Genomic DNA, 16,802 nt, shown 5'->3' with positions numbered 1-16,802 from the left:
TTTAATCAATAATTTATTATGTCCAATTATAACTCTTATGTAATTTAAATGTCACGAGAGCCAGATTATTATTTTAAATAATTTTTATTAAAATAAGTTGTATCATTGAGAAAATTTTGATTTTTACAATTTTTTTCAATATTGTTTTTCAAGTATCATGTGAACAATCTCTGTGAAACTGAAAATGATCGAGAAAAATAATTTTTTTCGAAAATTAATGTGGTTGGCGACAAATAAACCTTGCTGACTCGTTCGATTTCTGTCCTTTGGTTTCAGTGTTTGCGGACATGTGGCACGGTCTGATGTCGGACGTGACGACGGTGTCTCGGGACGTGAGCGAGGCGTGTCGGCTGCGTCAGGGCGACAAGCAGGTGTACATGTCGCTGCCTCGACCCGGCGTAAGTACACTCCCAGGCCCTTGGGCCCCCAACCACCCCTGTGCCATATGGCTGGTGACGTCAGGGGTGGCACTTGAGGCGTCACACTCAGTCAAAACCGCTCCAAATGCCATTACTCTCTGCTGCGGCTGCTGATGTATCGATCAAAACGCTCCAAAAATAATCAGCCCAACGGACGCATGGATGGATGCTGCAGGGGAACCTGCGTTTATCTCAAATCATGCGCATTCAACCGGATTACCAGTTTTAATGGGGATAGTGAACGATATCATTCTGGTTAACTCTAGCCTTGCAAAAATAAAGGCACAAAATACAACATACTTTGAAATAGGAATTTTTGGTTGAAAATAAATTATTATTATTTATCATTATTTGCATTATTGAAATATTATGGGATAAAAATGTGAAATGGATCCAAAATTTAAATTTGCGCCTTCTTTATAACTTTATATGATTATTTGAGATTTCAAAGACCAAATTTTTTGAGTAATATTTAATTTTTTATTTACCGCTTAACTTACACTTCGTCAAAATAAAATGGAATGGTACCAAAAGAAAGATCATGAAAATTTCATTAATGTTATAGAAGAGAGAATCTAATCGAACTAGATATTTTTTTATTTCAAAGGAAGCAAGAAGCTATATTTTTTAAGCAAGTTAATTAAGATGAGTTCACTTTTATGTAAGCTACTTTTAGCCACCTTCTTTTGTGGAGAAGATTAGGCAGACTGCTCGCAAAAGTTTGGGTACATTTGCAGCGACCCGCTGCGAAAGAGCCGGGAAAAAGCAGCCGCCCTTCTGTTTATTCAAACGGCCGTGGCCGCTGGCATAAAATCCGCCCCTAATGATGATGCATGTGCTTTTGACGCAGCTTTTTGCCGGGCGGGCTGCACTAGCGTGCTGCTTACTCCCTTTGGACGAATACGCCGAACGCTAAAATGTGCGGTCGGTCATTATCGGTCGCTTTTGCTTGATTGCCAATTTATTTGGTGGCCGGTATAATAATTTGTTTGCAACTGATTGCTCTTTGTCGGTGGTCTCAAATCAGGGCTCTTTGCTTGCAGAAACACGGCACGACCAGCAAGGCACTGAAACCATCGATTCTAGACTCGGAGGTATAAATTTGATCAATTTTCGAGAGGAGGACGTGTTTACTCATCGAAATTTTTCAGGAGCAAGCGAAAATCGCCAAAGCTGGTTTGGAGATGAAGTTAATCACCTCAGAGATGGACGCGGAGACGGACAGGTGGCAACAGGAGGGTGCTCAACTTGGCAACCATGGTGGTCAGGGCGGCCAAGGCTCAGCGATGGAGCACGAAAACAACGATATCGTCAAAAGGGCGAAGAACATGTCTTCCATGGCTTTCAGGTAAAACTCGTCTGATAAAATATTAGGCAATTTCTTAGCAAGGCTGTCCAGCAGGTTGCATACATCGTTTCTCTTTGCATTACATGTGTGTGAAAACAACTAAGGGGAAATGTGCTCAATCAGTCAAGAGGCGATGTATAGCAATTTAAATAAAGAGGTCTCAGCAGCTTAATTTTAAGTTAGCAGCTGGCTTAGCCGAATTTCGGCCCGGCGGTGGCAGATTATTTTCACCGACGGCTGGCACGGCTGAGAAAATTGTTAGGGTCAAAGAATTAAGTATTTAAATTACGAGGCAGAAAATTATAGTAATAGCCATAGCTAACACAGGTAATTATAGTAGTAATAATAAGACTGTGGTAATAAAAACTTACCAAAAAAGTAAAAGAATAGGTCTAAAGATACACCTCGACTACGCATATTAATTACTGTTGTAATTAGAATTACAGCACCCAAATTAGACGACACAGTGAAGTTTAATGGGGCACTGGCACGCTTTAATTTTTCAACTTTTTGAACAGCGACTGGGTGTAGATTAGCCAAATTCACGGAGGCGGCTTATTACATGACCCGTAATTTGCTGGCTGGCGCGGTGTGCAGCATGGCTTGCTGAGACCTCTTGCAATTAATATTGAGATCAAATTCAACCAGGGATTTATCGAAGCTGCATTTTCTCACATAGAATCTCGGGAAAAGAAAGTCAACAATTTGCACAAAAAAATAGCATAAAATGTAATATTCATCTTACAGTACATAAAAAACTAGGTGATGTTCTTATTTAAATGCTGAGTTTCTTTGAAGTTTAAAATTAATTTTTGGAGTATTTGCAACTAAAAACTCCAATTTTCCAACTCTTTGATTTGCCTCCAGTATGTACCAGTTTACCCGGGGTGAGGGCGCCCTGAAAACGACGCAGGACCTGTTCACGCAGGCCGAGTATTTCGCCGAGGAGGCCAACAGACTGTACAAGGTGGTGAGGCAGTTCAGCTACCAAGTGCCACAGGGTGGCCCAAAGAAGGAGCTCCTGGCGCAGCTGGATGGCGTGCCGACGCACGTGCAACAGCTGCAGTTCACCGTCAAGATTTCCACGGTTGGCAAGGCAGCCACGTTCAACAAGGTGGACGCCGTGATCACGCAAACGAAGAGCCTCATGAACGTCATTGCCAAAGTCGTTTCCACGTGCTTCATGTGCGCCACAAAAGTGAGTAAAAATCAGTGAAATTTCTTTAAATTCGATATTTTAAAATCTTGTCCGAACTTTTCTATCAGTTTTTGGTTCACTAGTTTTTCAGCTTCTCCTGTACTTCAGTTGAAGGTTTTAATCCATTTTCCTTTTACATCTTTTTTATTTCTATTTTTAGTACACTTTACTGATGCCCGAGCAAATTAAGTGCACAACTCAAGGGATGGATTCGTGGTTGTTTCCCACCTTGCACCGTCCTCAATCGATAACGAGACTTAAATCCATCGACTAGTTGCAAAGACACGAAAGGTTGGTCATAAAGAGTCGAGTGTGTGACCATCTAACGAACTAAAAAACCAAGCTGCGCTTCACCTCACGAGAATAACACGCTTTAGCCGCCAATTAATCGACACGGTCCGTTAGCGCCCTTGGGGCAATTAACATTCCTCCGCGCGTCAGAAAAAGTAAGCAGGAATTCCTCGGGAAGAAGAGATACTGCTTGTTAATTTTTAACGACATCGGGGAGCGCCAATGCCTACTAAAAAAACTTGCTTCTTGTTTTATGTTTACTTCTAACAATAAATTCATACGTGACGAAACAAGGGCGGGGGTGTTTACTGGTTAACCAATGCGGTAAAATTGGTTCAATTTCGCCTATTCCACACGTCTTTCTAACATTGTGTAAAAGAAACCACCCCATTAGGTTGAGGTGAACTTTTCTCGCTGTACAACAAGGCAGCAATTTCGGCAATTTCTGCTTCGGCGCTGAAAGTATTATTTGAAGCATCAGCAATATTTCGCCCTCTAAACTGACGAGTCGTGGCAGCATAAAAGTAAATAGCTGCTGGCTGAGTTTCCATCATCTCGGCGGAGAGCTCCGCCGATCAAAAGTGTAATATTCATCTCTCTGTGCGAAAATGTACGTTCGTGCGTCTGGCTTTTGATTGGTGCGGGTCGACCCGACCGCTCGCTACTTTCGGCAAATCGCTCTGATGGATATTTAGCTTTATGGATCGGCTGTTGCTTCACTTTAAATATTGATTTTAACGCTCAAATGGCAGGCAACCGGTGCTGCATACCCAGCTCAGAATATTCAAACGCACGTGTAAAACTTTGAAAATAGTTACAAAAAAAGATATTTTTTATTGCTTTGAATTTGGGGATGCATGGGGCATAGTTGCTCTGCTGATCTGCAGTAAAATTACTTATAGAATCTAAAATTTGATTCCATTGTTTCTTTTCAAATGTAGTAAAATTGTTTGTTGACTTCAATCGTTAGATAAATTTCAATATGGCCAAGATACAAAATCAAACCTTCATTTAATTGTTACTAGGACTTAAAACACTACCATGCTGCGGACTCATTAATCGAAATAATTGGGAGGGAACCCTTTTATTGTCTGTATAATGACATTAAATAAAAATTACAAAAGGTTGATATACTTTAAATTTGATAATTTCTTCTTGTGCTCAACAGTAGTTGTTTAGGTGACTCAGGCGATATCAGCAGTTCTTCGCTTGCAAAATAAAATCCACACAAAGATTCCATTGAAGAACTTTATAGTAAAAATAAGGGGAATATTTAAATTCTAAAATCTTTGTTAGTTATTTGTCTGTTTGTGACAAGTAAATTAGTGCAATTTGCTGGTGAAAACAAATCCGGATAGTGACCATAATCGTTCGGACTAAAAGGAGCTCCGGCTCGGAACGACCTGCCTCTCATGCCATAGGTTTATGGCTCTTTTGACGGTTTGGCGCGGCTGCAACCCGGCGTACTCGGCAGGAGACACGACTTTACTGCCGCATGCCGACTATAATAATAACGAAACTAATAAAAGTGCTAATTATGAGAGCGTCCGTTTGCCTCGAGTCCTTTGCTCGTCATCTCGCTGCGAGTGCACGCACTTTATTGCCTTTTGCCAACGGCCCTTTCTAGCTAGTTCGATTTTCTCGGAGCCTCAGACGCTCCAGCGCGCCAGCAACAATTTTTAATGAGCAAATAGAGCAATTGGCTATTTCTGTTCAAAACAAACAGTCTTTCTTTTTGTCTGCTCCGAGGAGGCCCTTTTACGATATTACTTATCACGACCAATTTTCCAAGCTTTTTGTTGGTGATTTGCTCTTGCAATTCCACCAAATTTATGCTGATGGAGTTTTTCAACTAACATTACCGCGTCGCGCAAGAAAACTGCTTGACATTTTCCCCGGCGACTATATAACTTGGATGTATATATATGAGTTAATATTTACAATGCTTTTTGTATGGTTTGATTTTGAGGAATGCTATTGTTTTCAGTTCATTTCATATTAAATTATGACACTTGATAGTTTTATAACGATTAGAAATTATTGCTTTGCAACCCCGGTGAACTCGTTTTTCTGCGACATCACGCATTAAAAGCGATGGAAGCAGAAGATAGAGAGGATTCTTTATCATCAAGCTTTTGCTTTTTTACTATTGATCTTCATCTCTGAGTTTTGCACTAATTCTCCTATGCATTTTCAGTACAATCTGGACTTCCGCGGGCTGGACGGCTCTGGCAACAGTCGGAACTCGTCGGGCGGCGGCAACACGTTCGGCCGCGACGACGACGGCGGAGGCGGCGGGGGTGGCGCCGACGGCTGCAAGATGGGGGCGGGCGGGGGCGGCGACCCGAGCATATGACAGTTGGGGATGGCTCGGAGGAGCAAGGGCGACTCTCGGCGCACGAGGGTCGGGTTCTTGCTCTTCTAAGCCATCGCCCAAGAGTCGCTTTTTCTTCTCGCGTTCGAGCTTCTGCATTTCGCGACGCGGCAACCGGACCCCGGCCGACAACCGGCGGACTGCTATGCTTGTTCACGGCGCACACGCACGCATACGGACTGTCACTTTTTTAGCTCTCGGCAAATCCGAATCACACCCACACGAGGAAAGAAGTGTCAATTTTTGCATGCTCAGAATCATCGCGCAGTGGCCGATTCTTAATGAGACGTTTTTTTCTTCATTTCGGCTCGCACTAGTATTTTAGGCACGAGTCTGCCGATTATTCGACCGGATCGCGGCTGGATTTGCTAACTTTGAACTGCACTAATCAACTAATAAATCTGTGGCTCATAGTCGACGTAGGCTCATTTAACGTTTTGCATATACACGGCAGCAAGGTTGCAGATCCAGAGCGCTTTGTATAGGGAGTCTCGCGGATTATATAATGAGTAGCCTAATTTCAAATCAGGGACTACACGTTGCTATGTAATTGTATAAGTGAAAACCTGAGCTTACACGAGAATCTTTCAATTTGTATTTAAACGTTATGAAATCATTAAAATGGTGCTGTGTGTCAGTTCGTGAATTTTGTCTCACTAGCAGACCGTGTTTTCCTCCGTTTCAAAGATGTGTATAGATAGAACTCAAGATGTCATGTGGAGCGTGCGTAAAATATGTTATTTTATCAAGTACAAAGAGGGAGAAATCAAATTGTAACAAGAAGTTATTTCGTGCAGTGTGTATTAGCGCTCAAAATGTGAATTATAACTTCTACTACTATGTGTCAGAGCTGTCTACCACTGTGTAAAAAGTCTCCTAGGAAGTTCGTGCTCGAAAGACACGTTTTTGCAGATCTAAAAATATGTTAGGTCCATTTAACAAACCATTAAATAAAAATTAAAAATAAAATTAGTCAAGAATTAGACAGAATAAAGCAAGTCTGCAAGATTGTGCGTCAGCACTGGACACGGCTTTCCGAGAGTGACCCTTTAGGTACTTGGCACACTCACTTTTACCAAGGTCCCCTATAGTGTTCATCCCCATATCACAAACCGCGATTCTTTGTACATCATCGTTTTGGCACTTTGCTGCTGCAGCTTTCTCAATCGCAGATAACTCGTTCTTGTCGTAATTATATAGACTGAATTGAACCCTGCTTTTACTCCACTGACTAGAGACAAAAGCAGCTTGCGAGAGCGGAAAACCCAAAAAACGTACTCATAGCACTTCCAGAAACAAGAAATTATATTCGCATTTGATCTTTCTGACGGTAGTGAGACGAATTTCAAATTCGATTCCTTAGGTGAACATTTTGAGATAGAGCAGAGGAAGTAAAAATAAAAGTTGAGAACAGAGGCATATAATACTCGTTTCCTCATAAAAAGTCTTTCAGCGCGGCTCACACAAGCACGTATTTGATTAAGTGTAAGTCCATATTTTCCGTTGGACCGAGTTTCTAAATTGTGTTTAGCCAGTTGCGTAGACGTAGAAATTTTACGAGATCGCACCTCTCTTCTCTCTTCCTCGTCGAATTTTTTGTCAAGACGACTTGGGATTTTCATCTTGCACAAGGTGCTTCAGTGTGCATGTTTATAGTCACTAGGGTTATTTTGGTTTTTCACACCCGAAGGCCTGAATCAGCTCAATATTTAGCAACTCTCAAAGCCGCAAACGCGCGCGTGGACTTACAGATTAGTTCCCCCTCGGCATGCAGAGAAGCAAGGAATGTGCACAAAATTGATCCCAAACCAGGCTAAAGTGTGAGGCCTTTAAAGCAACACCAATCAGCTTATTTCTCTTCCGAAAAGCACTCGATTAATATTTTCATTTTGTACTGCTTTTGTGGAAGTAGACAATAAAATGAACGTTCTAAGGCCTCATGCTCTAGACCTCAATTTGACAATAAATAAAATAATTGTTATTTTGATCCGATTGATTAATTGCCAAACCTTCCATTTTACCTTTTTCACGTTGATTTTTTACAGGAATGTGTCCCTTTCTTACAAAACAATGTGTCCTCTCTGTGTAGTTCAGTCCTTGGTGTTATGATTGTCATTTCGTCGATCTAAACTGGTATTATATATGTCAAAAAGTCAGTACTTTCCGGTTTTTAAGGGCAGACAATGTACATAAGAACTAAGTGGGTGGGATTTTATATATTGTTGATTATAATAAGACAGGGGATCGAAAATGTTCAGTGTAGAGAACGACATGTATTGCGAGCATTGACACAAAAATCGTATGTTTTTGCATCATTTTATATGATTACCATAATAGATTTAACAATTTAAACAATCGATCACGAACTCTAGATGTGAAACTGTGAACAAAAAAAAGAGAACGACATTTTGTATGTTTCAATTTGTGAGCATGATTTCATAATTAATCTCAATGTGATTGACGCACATGTGTGTTATAATCTAGAATGGTAAAACATACAGTTGCATACTAATTTTTTCAACTTGCATTAAAAATCAAAAGTGTGATATGAGAATCGATGTAAGATTGTTGTAGAAGAAAATTCTGTTTGGGAAAAATTAATAGAGAGAAATCTACTATATTGAGAAAGAAATTAAAATTGGAGGAATATACACATTGTTTGATAATCAAATTTGAGACATCAATCAATTTCCCTGAAAACAATCCAAGTAGCTTCGAAAGTAAAAAGATTTTGCGTTGCGCCTGAGAGAAGATTAAACATTTATAGCTCACACAGCGAGTCCAGTACCTTGACGAATTTTTAGCAACTCATTATATTTTGTTCATCATAATGCAACACAGCTAAAAAAGACAAAAGCAATTGTTTGTGATTACGGTGAATTGATTGATAGAATGGACAATTAAATTCAGGCCTAACGTGGTTCAAGAACGTAGCTGCAATATTATATCGACGCAGTATTATGGGTTGGTGCGAGTGCACCGACTGCGAGAGGAACATGTTGAACATATCACAGAGTCTCACACAATGCGCGATGCGGTGAATTGACTATTTATCAACGCCGTCGAATCACTAATCATTATTTATTATTCAAGATTGCAAGATGCTTACCATTATATATAAACAATAAAAATTTAAAAAAATTGTGTAAGAGATAAAAAGTACTTTTATTAGATCACCCTCTACGTTGCAAGAAAATTTAATTAAATATCGTACCTATCAAACCAATTAATTTTGAAATTTCCGAAATTCCATAACAAAATATGAAAAATTGCCCACATCTTGATGCTGATGGTAGGTGGCATCACCGATATTTGAAAAAAAACGCCGAAAAAGCCAATTAAAAATGAAATGATCAAAATCATAAAGACCAAAATTTATATCTTTATATTGTTAATGAAATTTTAAAGTTAACAATGTTGCTATACGCGGTAGAGGGTAAATTAAAACATACAAGAGCTCAAACATCAAACAGAATCAACCAATGAATTTGCCAATAAAAAATAACCCATGGTTTCAAGGTGCTGCTGCAAATTGCCGCGCTTCAAATTTCAAAAACATTGCATCAAACTAGAAATTTCAAATACCAACCATAATTTAATATTAGTGGAATCTATAAACTATATTATCAACAACTACAATTTGAAAAAATGTTATTTAAACTAAACAATTTAATCCCTCTAAACTTAAATTGAATTCAAGTTAAAACACCCTTATCAATATTTCATTTCTAACATCTAAAACCGCTAAAACCCAAGAAGTAAAAATGTGAAGGTGTTTAAAATACGGTTGGCAGCACTGATAAGCACCTAGACGAAGGGGGTGTGCCTGCACAGTGAAAACATGAATTTCGGCTCGACCAATTTCTGATGCAACTAAATTTTGAATTGTTGAATTAATTAACGCCTTTCACCAAAAATGGCTTACAGATTAATGTCGAATCCAACTGCTAAGAGGGTGGAGCTTTTTTTGTTTCATGCAAGTCGCAGGGGGCACATCGACAGGTCAACAGTTGTGAGTATTACATAACGCTAGTTTTATTCCCATGCCTAAATGCTGTCAAAAATCTAATCGCAAATTTAAAATTGTTTTATAATTATTATGTTGAAGAATTCAAACACAAATTAATACAATCAAATTTTTTGTATTACATAATTATTATATCTACATACCTATGAAAAAAAATTACAGTTTCAGATCAAGAAAGGCATCTCACAACTCCAAAAGAGCAATGTGGATTTTGAGTCTCTCTTCCGGCGATTCTGCCAAAAACCACCGAAAGGATTTGAGAAGTTCTTTAGGCCAGCTGGCAGCAAACCTGCAGCATCAGAGGATAAGCCCAATTTGAAGGATCAACCGAGAGAGGTAAAGAAGGACGCGCCGCCACCACCAAGCAAAGGGGCTGCGCCACCCCCAATATCCAAACCACCCCCAGGCCCTGGCAGACCATTCGATCAGTCATGGTCCTTTGGATCGTTCGGTGGTGGCAGTGGGCCCAACAAGGAAAGAGACCAGTGGTTCATGATCGCAATGTTTGTCACAATGGCCGCAATTGGAGCGATAGCCTACTTTGAAATGGGCTACAAGGAAATCACTTGGAAAGATTTTGTCAATAAGTAATGACTCACCCAACTTTTTCATAATTATGTGCTTATGGCTTGTGTTTTCAAATATCAGTTTCCTCGGGAAAGGCATCGTTGAGAAATTGGAAGTTGTCAACAAAAAGTGGGTTCGGGTGAAACTGCTCCCTGGCACATCATATGACGGCAATGTAAGTGTTTGCACTTTTGAAATGGCGTCAAGTCCTAATTCTCACATGCAGCAAGGTGTCCTGTGGTTCAACATTGGCAGCGTTGATTCCTTTGAAAGAAATCTTGAAAATGCGCAAATTGACATGAGCGTAGAGCCGCCAAATTTCATACCAGTGGTCTATAAATCTGAGCTTGAAGCTGCAAGCATTACTGGAATTCTACCTACCCTGCTAATTATAGGTGATTATGAAAAATAATATAAGCAATTCAAGTCTGAAACCAATCTGGTGCAGGATTCCTCTTCTACATGATGAGGAGATCTGCCGAAATGATGGGTGGCAGAGGACGAAAGGGTGGTGGCTTATTCGGTGGAGTCATGGAGTCAACAGCCAAGTTGATAAATCCCAGTGAAATTCCTGTTCGCTTCAAGTAAGTATTTGGATCATTTTTGGCACCATACCTCCAATGTTGTGTGATTGAGCAGGGATGTAGCAGGCTGTGAAGAGGCTAAAATAGAAATTATGGAGTTTGTCAACTTCCTGAAGAACCCCCAACAGTACATGGACCTCGGCGCTAAAATCCCCAAAGGTGCCATGCTGACTGGGCCCCCAGGAACGGGAAAAACGCTGCTAGCCAAAGCCACCGCTGGTGAGGCCAATGTGCCTTTCATCACGGTCTCCGGCTCAGAGTTCCTTGAAATGTTTGTTGGTGTTGGTCCATCACGTGTAAGTATCTTATCATATTTAGGGAGACTTTGCCAATTTGCCCAAAAGTATTAAATTTTCCACCTTAATTGTCATATTTTGCGCCAAACAAGACACAGAATGAAAAATTATATTGGGTTTCCAAAAATCTATCAATTTATGAAATTAGTTACGCTAGAACTAAATTTTGTCATCATGCATTGAATATTTTAACCTAATATTCTAATTCATGTGTTTTGGACAACGACATTAAATTGCAGAAAATCCCAATAAAAAGGGTTTTGCTGTGCAGCTGTTTTTTTTTTTTTGAAAAAATGATTTTTTTTTCAAACCCTGTTTGTAGGAAATCTGGCAGATCAAACGACAATATATAAGAAATTACCTTCAGACCTTGATTTAGGTCAGCTTGAATTAAATTAAGTTATGTAATCCACGGTTGATTAAATTAAAGTTAATTATATATGTGTATCTATTTTAAATCAAAATTTTTTAAAATGCATTCTCTAAATGGTGAAAAATTTGTGTTAATTTTCTCCAGGTCAGGGACATGTTTGCAATGGCAAGGAAGCACGCACCATGCATTTTGTTCATTGATGAAATCGATGCTGTTGGCCGCAAAAGAGGTGGAAGAAGTTTTGGAGGACACTCAGAGCAGGAAAATACACTCAACCAGCTGTTGGTAGAAATGGATGGTATGTACTTCAGGCTTGTAACATTTAATTTGCACTTACAAAGCGTCTGTAATGTCTATTGTTAGCGTTGGATGTGATCAGCTAGGTTCCCAATTTTAATTTAATTTTAATAATTTTTATAGCTGGTAGAACTTTATTTTAAACTTCATAAAAACCCTAAATACGATTAAATATGTGTCAGCTATTTTATAAATTTCAAGCATTTAGACTTGTTCCTGACATAAAAAGTCTGGTTAAAATGCTTATGTAATGTTCATGACTTTTATTTCTCTCTGGTTAGGATTCAACACAACAACAAACGTGGTAGTGTTAGCTGCAACAAACCGAGTGGACATTCTGGACAAGGCCCTGCTGCGTCCTGGTCGGTTTGATCGACAGATTTTTGTTCCTGCTCCAGATATCAAGGGGCGGGCGTCTATCTTCAAAGTGCATTTAGGCAACCTTAAGACCAGCATCGACAAAAACGACCTCTCCCGCAAAATGGCAGCTCTCACTCCAGGATTCACTGGTAAAGTGGCTCTTTTATGTGAAGCGTCGCACAAAAACTTAACCAACCTATCACGTAGGTGCTGACATTGCCAATGTGTGCAATGAAGCTGCACTGATCGCCGCCCGAGAACTGAAGGAGGCCATCGTTATGAAGGACTTTGAAGCCGCCATCGAGAGAGTCGTTGCAGGCATGGAGAAAAAGACGAACGTGTTGCAGCCTGAGGAGAAGAAAACCGTGGCCTACCACGAGGCAGGCCACGCAGTTGCTGGCTGGTTCTTGCAGCACGCAGATCCGCTCTTGAAGGTTTGGTGTTGTCTCTTTATCAAATATAACAGTTTCATTAAAGTCTTGTTTTGCTAAAGGTCTCGATTATTCCAAGGGGAAAGGGTTTGGGTTACGCACAGTACTTACCCAGGGAGCAATACCTGTACACGACGGAGCAGCTGTTTGACAGAATGTGTATGACGCTTGGCGGAAGGGTGTCCGAGGAGATCTTCTTTGGGAAAATCACCACTGGTGCGCAGGACGACCTTCGCAAGGTCACTCAAAGTGCATACGCTCAGGTCGGTTCTTAAGAAGCCTTGAGTGTCAATCTAGCTGAAAGAATTGTTTCCCTGCAGGTTGTTCATTATGGAATGAATCCTAGAGTGGGCAACGTCAGTTTTGACATGCCCCAGCCTGGTGAAATGGTCATGGAAAAGCCATACTCGGAAGAAACAGCGCAGATGATTGATGCTGAAGTGCGCGCTCTCATCAACAAGGCACACAAAAGCACAATTGAACTCCTAACTAAACACAAGGAAAATGTTGCTAAGGTATGATCAAATTTTTGCTTCTGTGCAGAAGTGCCTGTATTCTTCTGCATCCCTTGCCTTTTCCCCTTTTTATCAATGTAATATATTCTAACAAACACAATCAAAACTCCACCACCCCATTGAATCCGCATCTGCTACATATATATATTTGCTTCCAAAGTTTTACATACTGCAATGCTGCTGATGATTACCCATCATCCTTTTTTAATCTTATACTCTTATTTTTCTTCGCTTAATCTATGGATGCATTTGCACAATCCATCGCATTATTGTTTTAAAGTTATTAAAATCAAATTTGATGCGAGCTTGTAAAATCTACAGTTGAATGACTTAGATTATAAAACTTTTATTTGATAGGTTGCTGAGCGTCTTTTGAAGCAAGAAATTTTGGGAAGGGATGACATGATTGAGTTGCTTGGCGCCAGACCCTTCCCTGAGAAGTCAACTTATGAAGAGTTTGTTGAAGGAACTGGTTCCTTTGAAGAGGATACCACTCTGCCAGAAGGTCTCAAGGACTGGAATAAGACGAAGGAAGAAGAAAAGAGCCAAACAGAGCAACCTGGAAAGCCAGAAGAGTCTAAAGCAAAAAAGCCCTCCAAGAGCAAAAAGTCATAATGCTGATTCAACTGTGTTGCTTCAAACAGACTGATTTTTAGATTCAACTGCGCCTCTGTCCCATTTTGATTGCCGCAGCATTGTGCTTTTAGTATTGCTCCTCATTTCACTAAAAAAGCGTGTTGTTACAGCAATGTGGGGTCAAGCGGAGGGCTTGCGATGTGCATTAACTGTATTTGTATTCGTCAATAAATTATGATATGTTGATTGATTACTTACATGAAAGGAGTTTTCATTTAGAGGAGCACCAAATTTTAATATTCAATTGTTGTTTATTTACGTGTCCAAGCATGGGTTACTCAAGCTTTAATTTGCCCAGAAGAATTCTTTAAAAAAAAAAAAACGTAGAGTTGAAATCAGTAACAGCAAATCATATCAACAGATTAGACTTGATTGGGTATTAATTACGCTTAAGCTTCACACGTTACGTTCTTCATTCTGAATCGCAGAAGGAGACTGCAAAATACCAGGCGCACTTATTTTGCTTTTTCTGATCGATTTTTTAGTGTAATTTTATTTAAAAATATTACCAAACCTCTTAAGAACTATATTATTTGACGTATTATATTTTTAATGAAACATCAAAATGAAAGTACAATATTTAAAGCGCCTCCTGTCGTACACATTTTGAGTCTAATACTTCATCCAAAGCGCCTGCTCCATATTGTTTTGGGCAATTCGCTTGACATATATGTGCAACGTGCTTGCATAGCTACAGGCTAATCATTATTTACTTCAATGATAGAAATGTTTGATTATGTTTTGGCTCTTTTATAAAAAAAAAATAAAAATGCCAAAAAATATATTGAATATGGCAATATTAATTAATCTAAAGATATACATGCATGTGATACATGGATAGGATAAGATGATGTGTAAAGTGGACCCATTTCAACATTGCTCCTTAGAGCAAGGATTTATCAAGTTGTTTGCTTTCTCACTTTTTTATGTCATATTTGATTTTTATTTGTCATATTTGATGTACTTTTTTTTAAATAAGTGATAACAAACATCTATAATTATGTGCAATTAATACTATTGCATCTTATTTATAATTGGTGCTGTCTCACATATTGATTAAAATTCGTTTCTAATTTTCAACAAAAAGTGCAAAGACTAACCAAGACTTGATCCTCATGGCGTGTCTTGTTCTTGCAATTAAAAACGTTTGGTGCACATATATTATCAAGAGCAAATGATATTTATTTGTAAGCAGTCGTCCTCTACCTTTATTACCAGCAGGTACAATAAATTTTGAGATTAAGTTGCAACGAGTTCTCAGCCCACTCTTTAATCGCACGTGGCTGGGACGAGTTTAAAAGCAGAGTTCAATTAAACACTAAAAGCATCTGATAAATAATATAATTTGAGGTTCACAGTTCTAAAATAACCCTAAATATCTATATAGTAAACAAATTATAAATACTAATCTTTAGAATTTCTCAGAGACACTTTACGAAATGCTTTATTGTGTTGATATAAGTCATAAATCATATGCTATTATTGACCATGATAATTAATACTTCCAACGAAGGGCCACATGTCTCGTGATTTCAGCAGTTATTCTACAAGTATCACAAGCAATGCAGCAATGCAGCACGTGGAATGCTCCTCCGACCCAGTATGCAGCATGACGAGTATGCAAAACAGGTTTTCGTATTGTAATCGTAAGACTCACATCTTTTATTATTTTTTTTAACAACGTGCTTGTTTTTTATGCGAATGGCGATTATAAAATCCTTCAAACTGTTGAATCGGTTGAATTATAGAATATAGAAGCAAAACGGTTGATGATAATATTCTTTTTCCTTATTTCGCATATACACACCGTAACATTTTATTTTCTAAATATAGCTTTGGAGCCGATTTTAAGCTCAATAAAATAAAATTAATTTCATTGTTACACATTAATTTTATTCTTTATACAAAGGTTAATTGTTGATTGAAAAGAGAGTGAAAAATGTCTGAGCTAGACCAACAGGACCTCAAGAGTCTGGCGAACCAGTTCCTAGAGGCGCAAACTAGGTGCGCCCAGCTTTGCAGGCAATATCTTCACACCGCTCAAGTATTGAATTGATCACTATCTCTAAAAACATTTCGTACCCATATTACCATAGCTCTGATCTTAATAATAAATTCAATCGGAACTGGAATCTGCTCCTTCTGAAACATAATAATCCAGGCCCAGCGAGGCTCAGGTTCAAGAAGAACATTCATTTTAAAATATGTGACCGCATTCAAGCAACCTCAATTTTTGTTTATTTACTACTCGTTGAAAAAAAATAAAATGTATGATTTCATTTTTTGTTTTCAGGTCGAGTTCCGTGGATCAGTGGATAAAGCCAAAAGGGAGATGAGGGAGTTGTGGGACGTGAGAGCACCAAAGAAGGGCAAAAAAGACAAGAAGGGAAAGAAAAAGTAAACCAGCAAATAAAATTTTGCACTTTTTAAACAATTTGTCTGTTAATTTTTTTCTTTGCCGCGGAATGCCTGTATTATACCACAGACCGGGTTTTACTCCGGGACGCAAAGAGCATATATTAAATGTATTATCTGATTGAGTAATAGAAGATTTTAACATGCACTCAAAACTCAAATTTATAGTTTTGAGATTCTAGAATAAAATAATATCGAAATGCTCAAATAGCTCAACGGGCTTGGAATCCGAGGCGCACCGGCGCCGACTCACCACTACTTGTTGGTTTTCGCACATTTCCAGCGGCTTTAGGGACAAGACCTCGATGCGGGGAGGCTAAAAGATGACCACGCACATTGGGGTCCAAGCTCCTATGCGGCCACTCGGGCCCCATGTTATCCGCTCGGTAGTGTTATTGGGACCCTATAGCCCACGGTATATGCTGAACAGTGGTTTAAAAATAAACATTGAATTCTCATCACGAATTTTGTCAAACAAAATATAGAATTTAATATGTATTTAGGTTCAACTTTGTTTATTAATTATTTATAATGGTCGCTAATTCTTTATTATAATCATATTTACTAAATTTAAATTAACTGATGCCAATCTAGGTATTTACACTTGTGAACAGGTCAGAATGAAATGCTAATGCAAAATGAGTTTGGTTATGCTAAAGACTTTTATGCTG

The 16,802-nt window shown here is 39.0% G+C and overlaps 2 protein-coding genes across 5 annotated transcripts in view; both read left to right on the top strand.

Annotated features, from left to right (window-relative positions):
* alpha-Catr (alpha-catenin related) overlaps positions 1 to 8,789 on the top strand; it is a 44,569-nt gene extending 35,780 nt beyond the window's left edge. For 2 of the 3 annotated variants that reach the window (XM_065486888.1, XM_065486890.1), the window contains exons 9-13: positions 277 to 398; positions 1,463 to 1,513; positions 1,571 to 1,767; positions 2,635 to 2,965; positions 5,454 to 8,789. In XM_065486888.1, coding sequence (XP_065342960.1) covers positions 277 to 398; positions 1,463 to 1,513; positions 1,571 to 1,767; positions 2,635 to 2,965; positions 5,454 to 5,612 — 860 coding nt within the window. In that variant the 3' untranslated portion in view covers positions 5,613 to 8,789. Of the gene's footprint in view, positions 1 to 276; positions 399 to 1,462; positions 1,514 to 1,570; positions 1,768 to 2,634; positions 2,966 to 3,125; positions 3,257 to 5,453 lie in introns of all 3 variants that reach the window. The other variant, XM_065486889.1, reaches the window with a different exon arrangement.
* A 649-nt stretch (positions 8,790 to 9,438) lies between these two features.
* Positions 9,439 to 13,920, top strand: Afg3l2 (AFG3 like matrix AAA peptidase subunit 2). Of its 2 annotated transcripts, XM_065484010.1 has the most exons (12): positions 9,440 to 9,642; positions 9,820 to 10,244; positions 10,306 to 10,399; positions 10,451 to 10,619; positions 10,673 to 10,808; positions 10,864 to 11,104; positions 11,622 to 11,775; positions 12,056 to 12,283; positions 12,342 to 12,568; positions 12,628 to 12,828; positions 12,886 to 13,080; positions 13,438 to 13,920. In XM_065484010.1, the coding sequence occupies exons 1-12, from the start codon at positions 9,547 to 9,549 to the stop codon at positions 13,693 to 13,695; spliced, it is 2,424 nt and encodes an 807-aa protein (XP_065340082.1). In that variant the 5' UTR covers positions 9,440 to 9,546; the 3' UTR covers positions 13,696 to 13,920. The 2 variants fall into 2 exon arrangements, with proteins under 2 accessions (XP_065340080.1, XP_065340082.1); XM_065484008.1 differs by having other exon boundaries at positions 9,439 to 9,642; positions 10,306 to 10,619.
* The last annotated feature ends 2,882 nt before the right edge of the window (positions 13,921 to 16,802 follow it).

This window comes from Cloeon dipterum, chromosome 3 (genome assembly GCF_949628265.1).
Source record: "Cloeon dipterum chromosome 3, ieCloDipt1.1, whole genome shotgun sequence".
NCBI lineage: Eukaryota > Metazoa > Arthropoda > Insecta > Ephemeroptera > Baetidae > Cloeon > Cloeon dipterum.
Note: the sequence above shows the minus strand (reverse complement) of the source record. Positions and strands in the feature narration are given on the sequence as shown.

What these genes read in the sequence shown, in the direction of transcription:
- Afg3l2 (XM_065484008.1), top strand. Translation starts at nt 9,547, where the DNA reads ATGGCTTACAGATTAATGTCGAATCCAACTGCTAAGAGGGTGGAGCTT. An exon ending in TGGAAAGATTTTGTCAATAA is followed by an intron (nt 10,245 to 10,305) that starts GTAATGACTCAC and finishes TTCAAATATCAG; the next exon opens with TTTCCTCGGGAAAGGCATCG. An exon ending in ACCTACCCTGCTAATTATAG is followed by an intron (nt 10,620 to 10,672) that starts GTGATTATGAAA and finishes AATCTGGTGCAG; the next exon opens with GATTCCTCTTCTACATGATG.